This window comes from Vulpes vulpes, chromosome 7 (genome assembly GCF_048418805.1).
Source record: "Vulpes vulpes isolate BD-2025 chromosome 7, VulVul3, whole genome shotgun sequence".
Lineage (NCBI taxonomy): Eukaryota > Metazoa > Chordata > Mammalia > Carnivora > Canidae > Vulpes > Vulpes vulpes.
This window is the reverse complement of record NC_132786.1, coordinates 103,458,364-103,473,586: the sequence shown is the minus strand read 5'-3', so window position 1 is coordinate 103,473,586 and position 15,223 is coordinate 103,458,364. Positions and strand designations below refer to the sequence as shown.

At 41.6% G+C, this 15,223-nt stretch overlaps 1 protein-coding gene across 6 annotated transcripts in view; it reads left to right on the top strand.

The window, feature by feature from the left end:
* Positions 1-15,223, top strand: part of OSBPL3 (oxysterol binding protein like 3) — a 179,531-nt gene that overhangs the window by 86,238 nt on the left and 78,070 nt on the right. For all 6 annotated transcript variants that reach the window (XM_072764574.1, XM_072764572.1, XM_072764570.1 and 3 more), the window contains one exon: positions 2,599-2,838. In XM_072764574.1, the coding sequence (XP_072620675.1) occupies positions 2,743-2,838 (96 nt within the window). In that variant the 5' untranslated portion in view covers positions 2,599-2,742. The remainder of the gene's footprint in view (positions 1-2,598; positions 2,839-15,223) is intronic.

Genomic DNA, 15,223 nt, shown 5'->3' with positions numbered 1-15,223 from the left:
CCAGGATCATGACCTGAGCCAAAGGCAAATGCTTAACCACTGAGCCACCCAGGTTTCCCTCACTGTCTTGGTTTTAGTTGATGGCTTTAGCCTACTCATTTTTTAAAAGTTTTTATCTAAATCCCAGTTAACAAAAAAATAATAAAATAAAATATAAAATAAAATAAATAAAATAAAATAAATAAAATAAAATATAAAATAAAATATAAAATAAAATAAAATAAAATAAAATAAAATAAAATAAAATAAAATAAAATAAAATAAATCCCAGTTAACAACACTGAAGTATTGGTTTCCGGCGTACACTATAGTGAGTCAAAACTTCCATACATCACCGGCTGCTGATTAGCAGACTCGTTTTTAAAGAGCTAAGTGTTAATGAAGGGCATAGGAGATTGAGTATTGAATAATTAACCGAAGGTTTAAAATAATATCTAACTAGCTGGGTCCCGGATGATTATATAACACGCTTTAATTTAAAATTAGACTATGTGAACACTAAGAACCAAATAGATGGGATATAATTTTTTTTTAATTGTTGTTGTTAATATGCTTGGGAAAGTTACAGAGTTTATTTGAACTTAGTATGTCAAATAAAAGGCTGGCCTACTTCAGCCCAAACCAAACATGTTACTCACGCTTGGCTCAGGGCTGTGGGTGAAGGCAGTGGTTCACCCAGGAAGAGCTGCGGGTGGCAGCTGGCAGCCCAGCTAACTACTGTAAGAGGCGTCCCTGCCCCTTACCCGATCAGTCTCCTTCCCCACCTCAGACACTTTGCCATCTTAGAGGTCCTGTGCTGTGGGATTTGGGAAGGAGGGAGGTGGTACCTCTGCAGAGCTGATATAGGATATATGCCCTCCTGAGTCTTTCTAGGCAGCTTCTCGATTCTACTGGATCCCAGAGCTGGGCAGTGGCTGTTGTCGCCAGACCTGGCTATTAAAGCATGCTGAATTCCAACCCCAAGGTTAAAGACCTGGCATCTAGGGTGAATTCAGCCTCTTGCCAGCTTTGCGAGGAGGCAAGTTATTTAACTTCTCAGAGACTCAAGTGTTTTCCTCTGTAAAGGAGAGAGAATCTCCTCCCATCAGACTGTTGATTAAATGAGATAATGTGTATGGGAGACTCTTATTTTAGGACTTGGCAGTAAGTAGTATGGACTCAAAGATGATTATTGTTTCAATTACTAGTATTCTTTAGGTGATGTGGGAAGTTTTGTTTTCCTTCATAGTTTTGTCACACTATATAATAGTGTTTTTAGACAATGTCTCCAAAACCTTTGGTAGAACAAATCTTCCACCCCATCCTTGAAAAAACAAAAACAAAAACAAAAACAAAAAAACCACACAACAGTTTTTTTTAAATTGCAGTAAAATACATATAACATAAAAGCAACTTTTAACTATTTTCACATATATAATTCAGTGACATTTAGTTGTTCACACTGTTGTACAGCTATCACCATTATCTAGTTCCAGAAGTTAATCACCCTAAAAGGAGACCTCATAGCCATACTCTATTTCCCAATTTCCCCAGCCCTTGGCAACCCATACTTGGCCTCGTGCCTCTATGGATTTGCCCACTGTGATTATTTCATATAAATAGAAAGATATGTGGTCTTTCTGTCTGGCTTGTTTCACTTAGCATGATGTTTTCAAGGTTCACTCATGCTGTATCATGTATCACTATTTCATTCCTTTTAATTCCTAATAATATTCCACTGAATGGATATACAGTCTTAGTCCATTTAGGCTGTTGTAACAAAATACTACAGGCTGGGTGGCTTATAAGCAACAGGAATTTATTCCTCAGAGTTCTGGAGGCTGGGAGCCCAAAATGAGACAATGCCAGTGTGGGCACTGGGCCCTCTTTGGGTCTCATACTTAATTGTATCCTCACATGGTGGAAGGGAGCTGTGTGTGGTCTCTTTTATAATTAATTCCATTCATAAAGGCTGTGTCCTCAGGACCTAAATACCTCATATATCATATGTAGTTTATCCATTCATCAGTTGATGGATGTTGGGTTGTTACTACCTTTGATTACTGCCAATAACGTTACTGTGAACCTTCTTGTACAAGTTTTTGTTTGAACACCTGTTTGCAGTTCTTTGGGGGATGCATCTAGGAGTGGAATTCCTGGATCAGATGATAGTACTGTTCAACTTTTTAAAAAACTGCCAAACTTTCCAACTTCACTGTACCATTTAGTATTCCTACCAGCAATGCCTGTGGGTTGAAGTTTATTCCAATACTTGTTATTTTCCATTAAAAAAAATTATATAGTAAGTATGAAGTGGTATCTCATTGTGGTTTCAGATGGTTTTTATAGTACTGATTTTGTATGTGTCTGGACTCATATTTTCTTACTACTGTTCTTAGTTCTGTCATTTTGTAAAACTACATGAAAAACCACCTATACATAATTTCCAATATAAGGTAGGTATAAAAACATCTTTTCCTTCACAGTTTTTGATACAACTGAGCATCATGGCTCTGTGATCTGAACCATAGACAAACCACTTGCAGACTATCAGTGGCTAATTCTAGATGGTGTCTGATGCCTCTGACCCTCTCTGTAATCCTTTTCTTTTGCTTTTAGAGATTTCCTCTGGGTCATCCAAAATGCTTTTAAGACGTATTGGATAAGAACTGAGCCACCTGCCTGTGTGGGACTTCCATACTCTCAGCTCCACTGTCTTCTGATGGCATTTTGACTGCATCGAGGCCAAGTGACCCACTGCTCATGATGAGTGATGAGAAGAACCTTGGGGTGTCCCAAAAACTGGTTTCCCCTTCAAGGAGCACAAGTAGCTGCTCCTCCAAGCAGGGAAGTCGACAGGTAAAGTTTAACCAATGCAAATTTTTAAAAATGTTTAAAAGAGGTTTTATTGATTTATTTGAGATAGAGCAAGAGTGAAAGCCAGAGAATGATATATATATATGTATATATATATATATATATATAGAGAGAGAGAGAGAGAGAGAGACAGAGAGAGAGAGAGACAGAGAGACAGACACAGGGAGAGAATGCACACAAGCTGGGGGAGTGGCAGCAGAAGGGGAGGGAGAAGCAGGCTAAGCAGGAAGCTCCCACTAAAGCAGGGAGCTTAACTCTGGGGCTCAGTCCCAGGGCCCTGGGATCATGACCTGAGCCGAAGGCAGATGCTTAACCAGCTGAGCCACCCTTAAGCAATGCAAATTTATACTAAGAAATTTTTAGATTAATAGGTGTGCATATACTTGGGAACCCCTACTTCTCAGTGTAAGAGCTTTCAGACATATTTTAATTACATGAGAAGAGTAAATTTTAGGTACTTTTAATAATGCAGCTTAAGTGCTTACCAGATGGGAAGGAACCATACTTGGCTCTTTGCATTATTTTATCCAATCCTTGCATCCGTCCTCCAACACAGATATTAATATCCCTATTTTCTCCATGAGGAAGCTGAGTCAGACCAGCCGAGTTATTTGCCCAAGGATACACAGCTAGTAAGTGGCAGAACAAGAAATCAAAACTCAGTCTTACTCCAGACTTTATACCCTACTAACCAAAACAAAACAAAAAAAACACAATCACTTTTCCAGTAAGCTTAATATCCTCCTGCCTTCCTTCCCCTTCCCAAGCCTTTTCCCACCGCTTCCAACCACAGATTGCCCTGTTGGGGACTTTGAATCTCACCTGCTTTATTTATCCACTGGACGAAGGAAGTGAATTCACAGAGAAGTGGCCAAAAGGAATTAAGTAGGTAGAAGAAAGGAGTGGAACAAAGAACTGAATAATTAACTGCTAACTAAGCGTCACCTGTAATTATACGTTGTTTCTTGATTTTCTTTCTAATAAATCTCTGTTAGCAGAATTCGCTGGTTTTAAGTCAGTGGCAGTAAATGCCTACGAATCATTATAAGTCTGTCACCTGCAGTTGAGTAGAGAGTGGGCTGTCAACAAGCCGTAGGTTCACAACCAAAGTGGTCTCTGAGCCTTTTCAGTATCTAGCGGCTGTGCTGTCATTGCCTTTCCCCCATGGGAAGTGCTGGCCTAAGAATTGGCCCAGAGTCCTTGGTTCCAGATTTGGAAGCAATAATCCAGCAACCTCCCACCTCAGGCACGTCCGCACATTTATGACGCATCATCACGGGTCTCTCCATCTGAACATCGCCTGGGACAGGGAGCTTGCCACTTCACAGTGCTGCATCTTGTCATTAGAATCTGCAGTTTTTGACAGATTAGATTTTACCCCAGACCAGACATTTGGGGAGCCCTCCTAGATCTCCTGTGAGGGGTTAGGAAGAAAACATTTTTTTCAGCACTGTAATCACTGCTGTCTGGGATTTAAAAAAAAAAAAAAAAAAGACTAAAATTAGTCCTTGGCTAATGCATCATGGCTTCTTTGGAGTTGTAGTTTCACAAGGGTGGCTATATGCTTGCCCACATTGTCAGCTTTCCATGAAGGCATTTCTCTCCCTAAACCAAAATTCTGATTGGGATTGGAGCCTGAATATGTGATCTATTCCTCATCCTTTGTACTTAGTAGCATCTAGTACTATGTCTTTCTTGGAGAAAAGAGAAGGAACATGATTGATTTAAACAGCCAGTGCTTATACCACCATTGAAATTGGAGCAGTGCTGTGACCTTCTGCAATTGAATACTACGGAAACTTTCTTTTGGTGGATTATTTGAATTGATTAATTTGGTTTTCACAGAGCTTCTTTTGAGCTTGTCATGAAAAGTAAGAGGAATATGCATGATGCCCCAGTTTTTTTCTAACTTAGGATAATTTGGCCCATTCAGCTATTCATTCATCGAATGGCCATCTTTTATATTTAGGATCTCCCATTTTAAAGTACATATAATGTTGCTTTGTAAACATAAACAGTTCTGTGGCAGAGCAGGTGGAGAATTTAATAAGTTCATTCTAACTCGAGACTGAATCTAGTTATAAAGGCCAATTTAACTTCATGAACCATCTTCTTGCTCTGCCCACTTTCCCATCCTTCTATCAAGGAGAGGTGTTCTGTCGCAGGACTGGCTTAGCTTTTCCATCCATATCATCTACCTTGGCAGCCATGTCTGTTCTGCTGTCACAAACTGTCCCAAGGTTGTCTTTCATTCTCTAAAGATGCTGTGGAGGTGCAGAGACCTTGGAAGTTCAGCCTTCATGGCTTGGAGGGAACAGAGCCATAGCCCATGGTCTCACAGATGCTAAAGATAGTGATGCTGTGTTTCTGATCACTTCACTGGAAAGTACAAGTTCAACACTTCAAACTTCAAGATTTATATAATAAGAAATTTACTGTGAGGAGTGTTGAATTCTGATACAGATAGTCTGTGCAACAAGCTACATGTTTATAAAGCTCCAGTTTAAAGTCACTATTAGGTTGTTCTTTTCATTTCACGGCAGGGGCAGGGGGTGGAACAGTCTGATATTGACTGTATTGGACCCTCTTTAATGCTGGTTCTTCTCATATGCTTTGGAATAATGCTTTAGAGCATGATCTTGAGTTTGTTTCTTTGTTCTTTCCTTGCTCTCACCCTGCCCTATCAAGGGATTTGCTTTTACCTGCTTCTTACCACCAAAGTCCCCAACCCAGAGCCAGGGGGTATATAAGTAGTTGGGGGCTTCTGTTCCACTTCAATGATAAAACATCCAAGATCCACGACCAGGCCAGTACCCATGGCCCAGGTCTGGTTGTGAGGCTGTGTCTGCCTTCTGCTACCTCCCTGGATAAGGCAGGTTTAAAAGCCCCCTTTCATTGTGGTATGGAGCTCCCCTTCTGCATTTGCTTATTTCTAGGAGGGAGGCTAGCTCAGGTACCTGTGGACATTTTCAGCCCCAGTGGCCCACAGAAGTAGGACTCCTGGACTCTTCAAAGTGTCTTTTGCATCTCTATTTGTGTTTGACCCATGGAGATATTTATTTATTTATTTATTTAGACCCATGGAGATATTTAATCTTTGTTTTTTAATTACACAGACACACACACACACACTTACAAACCCCCTACATGTTTGTAACTTTGCATATTCTTGCTGTTTGGGGCTGGGGTGGTGATAAGAGAGGGGTACTGAATGCCCAAACTTAACAAGATAGTCTTGGTTGGAAGGCTTGGTTGTCTTAAGTCATTTTACTTAAATTCTCCTCCAGCATCGCTAGGTGACATTGAGAGTCTCTGTACTCCAGTCACACTGGCTTTCTTTCAGTTCCTTGCACTGAACTTGCCTTTGTTCTTGTTTCTTGAACTGAATTTGAACGTGGCCTTCTTACCCCAGAGCCTCCTCACATGAAACCACAAGGAGCTATGCATTTATGTATAGATATTCCCCTATCTGCATGTCTTGTGAGAAGAGCTTGCTTCCTTGAAGGATAGAATGACCAAAAATTGTGACCAGTGTCTTTGTTTTTACATCTGACCCAAGTTTACAACTTAAGACCATGAAAACCCAAGAAGGGATCTGTCATCTCTTAGCTTAAATACTAGGGCTTTTGAAATTTAAGTCTAGTATGCCTCATTTTCTCAGTATGGAAACAACCTGCAAATACAATCTCATCAAGATAATTTTGGGAGGAATGTCTGCATTAGTGATTAGAACTTGAACTCTCCAGCTTTGGTTCCACCCTGTCATTGATTCTGTGACCTTAAACTCTTTAAACTTAAGCCTCTGTTTCTCATCAGTAAAATTGAAATAATAGTTCTTTTTCACATCAGATTATTGTGAGGATTAAAACTAAAGCATCTAGGGTCAGACTCATAATAGGTCCAGAGTTCATATTAATACTCATTTTTGTTGTTATAGTTAACATTAATTTGAACTTATTTATGGAAAATCTAAGTGCTCATAGAGAATAGTTCTGCTTTTTCCCCCTAGAAAGTTCTATAGGCATTATAAGTGTATCTATCCATACCTCCTTACTATTGTACAAAAGCCTACAAAAGTATACAATCCATATATGAATATATACTTTTAAAATAAAAAGTGCCTTCTTTTATGCACATTAACAAAATGCTTTTATTTATTTATTTAAATTTTTTTTTCTTAGAAAATGCATGGGTAGAGGGGGAGAGACAGAGGAGAGAGAGAGAGAGAGAGAGAGAGAGAGAGAGTATTTTAAGCAGGCTCTATGCCCAGCATAGAGTTAGACACACTGGCTTGATCTCATGACCTTGAGATCGTGATGTGAGCCAAAATCAAGAGTAGGATGCTTAACCGACTAAGCCACCCAGGCATCCCCAAAATGCCTTTAGAGAAGAATGTAATAGACTATTTAATATTTGGACTGCATTTGGAATCTTCAATATCTGGCATAATTCATACCTAAAACAAGTAAGAAGAGTTGGTGAATCCTTACCCTTTTCTGTTCTGCTGGGCCTTGTCCTCTCCTGGGTATAAATATTTTTTTTATCTCTTCCCTTGCCAGGGCCTATCTAATGGTAGTAGCTGCTTAGAGCGTTGCGTTGAGATGGATTCTACAGCTGAGACTGACTATCATGAAAAAGAGTGCCACGTTTTCAGCTGTGGCTCATGGGCATAGGAAGGGTGAATGGCAGCGCAGATGCCACATTTGTCGCCCCATAGTGATATCAGAGGGTTGAAGTCCAGCAATCTCTGCTGTAGTCTTTATATTCCACTACTGCAGAAACTTTAGGCAAGTGAAGTTTGCCTCAGTTCTTGATCCATGAAATGGAGACAAAACTTGCCTCCTGCTTCCTTTCAGGGTTGTTATGAGAGAAAATTGAATGTTTTACTGGCTAAAAGATATTGAAACTATTGGGAGCAAGATCCTCTGTAAATTTAAGAAACTCTGACCATTACAGATCAGCTCCCTTTGAACTCAAACGAGTTCCAGAGCCAGAACTGAAATGGTCTTATCAAATGGTCTTGAAATGGTCAAGAACCCTGATAGTCCATGGAAGAAAAGGATCTCTTTGAAGAGGAGCAGAGCATCCTTCCCATACAGGGCCTTTGTAGGATAGATACCTGTTCTCAAGGAAATCCCCCAACTGAAGGAACCAGCCTACCCAAGGAACAGGCCGTTGGTCCCTTCTGATTGTCTTACTCATACCCTCTTGTTTTGTAGTGATCTAGGTCCATCTTTGCTTTAGCAGTCTTCCCTGCCTCAGGCTTTGTTTCAGCTACCCCTTCAGCTAGACTGATCCATATGAAACTGTACTATCCTTTTGACTTTTGTGATTTTTCTGGAAAAGAATCTTCATTTATCTCCGTAACACTTCAAAAATAACTTTTATAAAAATAATATATGCTCACTGCAGATCATTTTCAAGGTACCTGCACATCTATGTTGAATTGCAGTACTTTGATTCATTTACTTTTAATGCATGCTGCTGATAGGCCAAATCAATTGAAGCCTGAGAATGACCGTTGGTTGTGGAGGTCAGAGTTGGTGTTGTCTAGTGGGAGAGGCAGGTGTGAAAGGCTGGTTAGAGCTCATTCACGAGAGAATAGGAAAAGAGAAAGAGGACACCCCCCAATTCTTCCAGGCCCCAGACAGGATTTGAGAGAAGCCTTCACATGTTCCATCTGAGAACCTTGAGCTTAAGTAATGCCATGCTAAACATTACCCTTTTCTCTCCTCACATGGATAACCCTCATTTGATTAATTCATTGGTTGAAAGAGTGTATAGTTCTCAGAGTCCTGGGTTTCTACTCACACATCTTTTTAGTCCTCATAGCACCTAGCATAAGACTTTGCACATGGCAGATTCCAATTATTGGACTGAATTTACTGAATGCCTATAGCAGGTATCCATCAGAGCAGCTTAGAATGTATGGCCAGGTGTACATGGGGAATGGGAGCAGAATGCCCACAAATCCCTGAGCTCCCTCATTCCAGTGACATATTGTGAGGATCTTCAAAAATGAACAAAAGCCTCTCCATTGAGTTTCTTCTGGCAAACGATGAAATTCCTAAATGCTTTCTATGCCTGTGGTCTCTGAACAAACACTCTCTTGGAAAGTATGGAACAGATATAAAGGTTGTCTTTATTTATTTTTAAAGATATTTATTTATTTATGAGAGACAGAGAGAGAGGCAGAGGGAGAAGCAGGCTCCATGCAGGGAGCCTGACATGGGACTCAATCCCAGGTCTCCAGGATCATGCCCTGGGCTGAAGGCGGCACTAAACCGCTGAGCCACCTGGGCTGTCTTTGTTTAAGCTGACCTGTATTCACACAGGCTCTGCTTTTCTGCTAGCTGGGTGACCTTGCCATGTTATATAAAATCTCTGAGTCTCGGTTCTTCAGCTGTGAAATTAGGATCGTTGTGCTTCCTTTGGAGAACTAAATGAAGTAATAAATATGAAGTACCTAGGCTAGCACACGGTAGACATGAGGTAAGTGTGGATTAATGAATGAATAAGCATGCAGTTGCTAGGTTGAAAGATGACTATTCACAAAGTTCTGTGGATATATTAAGTAGGTTAAGGGATACCTAAGTGGGAGAGAGAATTGCTATTTCTGAACTTGTAAAATATGAGTAATTTCCTCTCGCCTTCTTCCCACTGCCCCCTTACATTTTTTTCCTAGAACTTTCAAAGTAACACATTTCAGAAGCCAGACCGAGCTAGATAAAGATGAATAAGTTTTCTCTTTATTGAAAGAGTCCTGTATGCCAACGTTTTATTTTATTTTATTTTATTTTATTTTATTTTATTTTAGCCAATATCTATTAAGAAGCAATTATTAAAAGACCCTGGGCCAGGGTTATGTGAGGCTACCAAGGACAGGACAGCTCAACAGACCACTATTGAGACATTGACTCTGTTGGGGAGATTGCTTTGTAAAGAGAGCACGTTTTGTTTCTTTCTTAATGTGTTGTTAGTATTTGCTGTATAAGCTGGAAATCAGAAGGTGAATCCTTTTAAAGTAATTGGCAACTGTTTCACTCATGATTGTAGGGGATTTGAAAGGAGAGAGCCATTGCGAGATAAATCTCCATACAATTATGCAATTTGCTCTGGTCACCCGCCTGCCCCTGGGCTCATCTGAGATGGTGTTTGAGCTCTCTCAGGGTCACCTGATGAGGGTTTATTTATGCAGGCTATTAGATTATGCTGTGCTTCAGGGAGCCGAGGCTGTCTGGGTTTGGTGCCAGGACACCTAAGACATGAGCCTGAATGGGAGAAAATATATAAACCAAGGAGTGAAAAGTGAAAGCCGTAATGCTCAGGTGTTTCTGTTTATAATTTCAGCTGTCTGGGTATTGAACATGATTAGTCCTACTTATTTCTTTTAAATGATCATGTCTTTAGAGACTCTGAGATTTAATATCTGCTTTTTGTAAGCATGAGCTATATAAACACCACAAGGAAGACCAGTCAAGGAGGAGGGACTTAAGAATGTCGATTGTGTCAGTCAGTTGTTCTACGATGGTCACAAAAGATGACAGGCAGCAAGCATGAACTCACTTGGGAGCTGGGTGGCCTGAGTTTAAATCTTGAACTGTTTATAAGCAGTTTGGCTTTGGACAAGTTACTTAACTCTCTTTGCCTTGGTTTCTTATAAGGCTGTGCAAATGAGTTAGAAGAAAGGCTGCTTGCGGTAGGTGCTACGTGAATGTTAGATACATAAACCATCACCTTCCATAAGCAGAAGGCCCAGGAGTCCTCATGCAATACCACATGATAACTGCTTCCCCACTTCTCCTTTCAGCTACGAGCTGGGTGTCACAGTGTAGTCACATAGCTTGGCTTCTGCTGTCTGGACTGGTCTGAGAAAGGAAGAGTTAGTGATGGACACTAGAAATTAACAAGTATCTGTTAGCATTTTTACAGCTCATAATATCCTTTCATACCATCCCTTGGAGTCTCAGAACAACCCAGTAAGGTCTGTTTTTATTTTAGAAACTTTAGAAAGAAAATATGGTTCAGAGGTACTAACCGACTTATCAGAGTCACACAGCTTGGGAAATGGTAGGGGACCAGGCAGCCATCTATTTGGAAAACTCTGGATTTCTGTGGGTGCTAGAAAGCTGCTTTAGAAGTTCATTCAAGTTCTATGTGCCTCATGTACAAATGATTGTCATTGTAACAAAGCTCCCTAAGCTAAGGCCTCTCTGCATGCAGAGACAAGGATAACACAGAGGTGGTCTTAGGATCCCTGAGGTCTCTCTGGAGTGCTTTTCGTTTTGTTTTGTTTTGATTTTTTTTTTTTTCTGGTTGACCCAACAGATAAAAATAATTAACCTATGTTTTTGTGTTAGCTTTCCAGATTCTCACTTTCTGGGCCTTTATTTCTTGCTATTGCCTACCTTCTGATCATACCTAAACAAGTCACACTGATATGATGCACTGAAAGTAGGCAGGGCAAAGATACAAGGCTCAATTCTCAGTATCTTTCCATTCAGAGTCTTAGAAAAAAATAAATGTTCAGTAGAAGAGGTGAAGACTTCAGCTGAAAGAACATATTTGAATTGTTGGGGCTTCTTTGTTACTCTCCATGTCCACAAATGATAGACTGTCAGCTGTATTCCCGCTATGAAGAGCAGGAAAAGTTGAACTTTTGAAACACTTCTGGAGGTTTTCAGAAACCTGTTTGTGTTGTTGTGCAATTGCAGGAGGATGAGCATAGCAAATATATTCTGGTGGGTTCTAGAAACAATACCTTGGTGGAAACTACATAGGGTACCCTAAGAAAGTCAATATAGGGATCCCTGGGTGGCACAGCAGTTTGGCGCCTGCCTTTGGCCCAGGGCGCGATCCTGGAGACCCGGGATCGAATCCCACGTCAAGCTCCCGGTGCATGGAGCCTGCTTCTCCCTCTGCCTGTGTCTCTGCCTCTCTCTCTCTCTCTGTGACTATCATAAATAAATAAAAAAATTTAAAAAAAAAAAAAAAAAAAAAAGAAAGTCAATATATTTATCTATGGTTGGCATCGGCCATAGGGCAGGATACAGGAAAGCAGAAGAGTGACCAAAAAAGGTTTTGTTGAGGGCACAGCTCACTGGCTCTACAGTTATTGTATTTTCTCTAGAAGTTATACATATAAATATGAATTAAATTGACTCAACTGTTCTTTCCTAGGGAGAGGGTAGTCTAAATCTACTTCAGTGATAGGATGATATTAAAATGCATGGGATCCCTGGGTGGCGCAGCGGTTTGGCGCCTGCCTTTGGCCCAGGGCGCGATCCTGGAGACCCGGGATCGAATCCCACGTCGGGCTCCCGGTGCATGGAGCCTGCTTCTCCCTCTGCCTGTATCTCTGCCTCTCTCTCTCTGTGTGACTATCATAAATAAATAAAAATAAAAAAAATTAAAAAAAATAAAATAAAAAAAATAAAATAAAATGCTGAAGGCCCAGAAACAATAGTGTAAGAAGTAGGACAGTGGCAAAACAGAAGACTTCTCTAGAATAATCTGACATCCCTCCTAAATCCTCTATACACTGGCCCTACCATCCAGTGCACTTGTGTCTCCCTTTGCATCTGTACACAAGCCTGCATCACAATTAAAATCACCTTCTCTCTGTCCCACTCCAGAGGGTGCACATCCCTGGCACATCTCTAGCTTAGTGGTTCCTTTTGCTGTGTTAGTGGGCTGAATGGTGTCCTCCCCTCGCAAATGATATGTCCACAGTCTAATTCTTGGAACTTGTGTTACTGTATTTGGGAAGAGGGTCTTTGGAGATGTGATTTATTTAAGGATCTTGAGATGAGGAGATCATCCCGGGTTACCCAGGTTGGCCCTAAATTCAATCACCAGTGTCCTTGTAAGAAGCAAACAGGAGAATACAGACATGGATACAAAGACAGAAGCAGAGATTAGAGTGATGTGGCTCTAAGCCAAAGATGCCAGTAGCCACCAGAAACTGGAAGAAGCAAGTAATGCTCTCATGGACTGGATGTGTGTGTCTCCCTCACCTGCCACCCATTCATATGTTGAAGCCCTAACCCTCCTGATGATATTTAGAGGCAGGCCTTCAGGAGGTAATTAGATTTAGATGCTGACATGGGGGCTGGTGCCTTCATGATGGGATTAGGACCCTTATCAGAAGCGAAAAGACACCAGAGCTCACTCTCATATACAGGAGAAGGGCTATGTAAGCACACAGCAAGAAGGCAGCTGTGTAGAGGCCAGCAAGCAGATTCTCACCAGGAACCAAATCTAGCAGCACCATGATTTTAGGTTCCCCAGCCTCTACCAAATCTGTGGTATTTTGTTATAGCAACCTTAGCTGATACAAACACAGTCTCCCCTAGAGCCTCCAGAGCCAGTGAGGTTCTGCTGATACTTCAATTTTGGAGAACTGTGAGGGGATAAATGGCTTTTGTGTTAAGCCACCCAGCTGTACAGACAGCTGCAGAAACCTTCCTTTGCACTCTGTGTCCATTTTTCTTTGAGTCCTGGCTCAAGTCCTCTTCCTAAGGTGGGTCTAGCTCGTGTGATTGTGCTCGAGAACTCCTGCAGCATGTTCCTCTGAATCTCCCATTCTGCATTTTCAAGTCTTCGGCCTTGTGCTATCTCCTTGTTGTATCTTTAATATATGCCAGCTTCTTGGAGGCCAGCACCTGGTTTTACATCTTTCCATCTCTAGGGCCTGATGCTAAGCTTCAGACCTATGAGTAGAAGCTGCCTTATTAAATAGAAGGCCAGTTACGAATCAGAGTCTAACTGAACACCTGGATCATTCCTTCTTTGATTCATAAGGCTCTCCACAATCTTATCCTGTCACTAGGTTCTCATTAGAGAACCAGTTATTCTTCTACAGACGGAGGAAAAAATCATGGATGATTTGGATCAGGGACAGGAAGAGTTTATTCTGGCACCTACTACTATGATTCTAAATTATATGTGCATTAGTTAGCCAGAATGTGTCTCTACTTTGATTGCAAATTTTAATTAGCTTTGAAAAAACAGTTTTGAGCACACTTGTCAGAACACTGTTATCAGCTAGCGCCATCCAGCAATGAAGTGGGTTTTCTTCAGGAGTTACGTACCCCGTAATTGGAGTGCCAAAGTGTTATGTCTGAATACAGAGAGTCTGTGATTCTCTCCAGGCTCAGACACCAAAGGGCAGAGCTCTACAACATGCCAAAAAGAGTATGGGTTTTTTTTTAAATGAAAAGATAGTAAAGATAAAATATTAAAATGGTGCTGGAAGGTATACAACAAAGAGTGCAAGAGAGTCTCCCCCCTTTTGTGCCTCTGGCTGAGTTCCACTCACAGAGGAGTCCATGTGGGAGATTTTCCCTGGCACCACATGCACCTGCCCCTGTGTGGTGAGTGAGCCAGGGTGGGGGTGGGGAGCCTTCCATGAGGCCGTCTGCCACTGTGACAGTGAGAGAATTCTTAGCAAGGGGTATTGGCAAGGGTACCAGGTTGGAGTCGGAAGATTGGTCCTGGTCCTCAGAAGCCCTTCACCTATTTTCGTGGTCCTACACAAGTCATTTATCCTGGATTCCTCATCTCTAAAATGAAAGAGCTAGGTAAATGACTTCCACGTTTTCTTTCAAACTCTGAGGTTTAAAAGAATTATTCTGGGAAGCCTGGGGCGGGGCTCAGTTCGGAGAAGCATCTACCTTAGGCTCAAGTCGTGATTCCACGGTCCTGGGATCGAACCCTGTATCAGGCTCCCTGCTCAGTGGAGAGCCTCCTTCTCACTCTCCCTCTGCTGCTCCCCCTGCTTGTGTTCTCTTGCTCTCTCTCTGTCAAATAAATTAATAAAATCTTAAAAAAAAAAAAACTATTCCATGACTTTATTTTATTTTTTTAATTTTCATTTATTTATGATAGTCACAGAGAGAGAGAGGCAGAGACACAGGCAGAGGGAGAAGCAGGCTCCATGCACCGGGAGCCTGACGTGGGATTCGATCCCGGGTCTCCAGGATCGCGCCCTGGGCCAAAGGCAGGCGCCAATCCGCTGCGCCACCCAGGGATCCCTTCCATGACTTTATGAGGGAAAACAAATCAGTACCTCCGTACCCTGGGGGTGTGGAAAAAAAAACCAGGAGAGTCTCTTGAGTCCCTTGAGTGGATAGAGTTATCGTGTCATCACTGGCTAACACACGTGCCTATTAAGTGCAGGATCGTGCTGCCAGAGACAGACGGATTCTGTCTGGGGAGAGAACAGTGCAGGGTGCGAGGAGCTAGGCTGGCAGGGCAGCAGGTGGCCTTGCATGGTCTCTAGTTTACCCATAGGTGATCTCACCCTGGGTGGACACTGAGCAGACAGGGTCTGTGTGATCTGCAGCCCACTTACCAGTTTGTGATG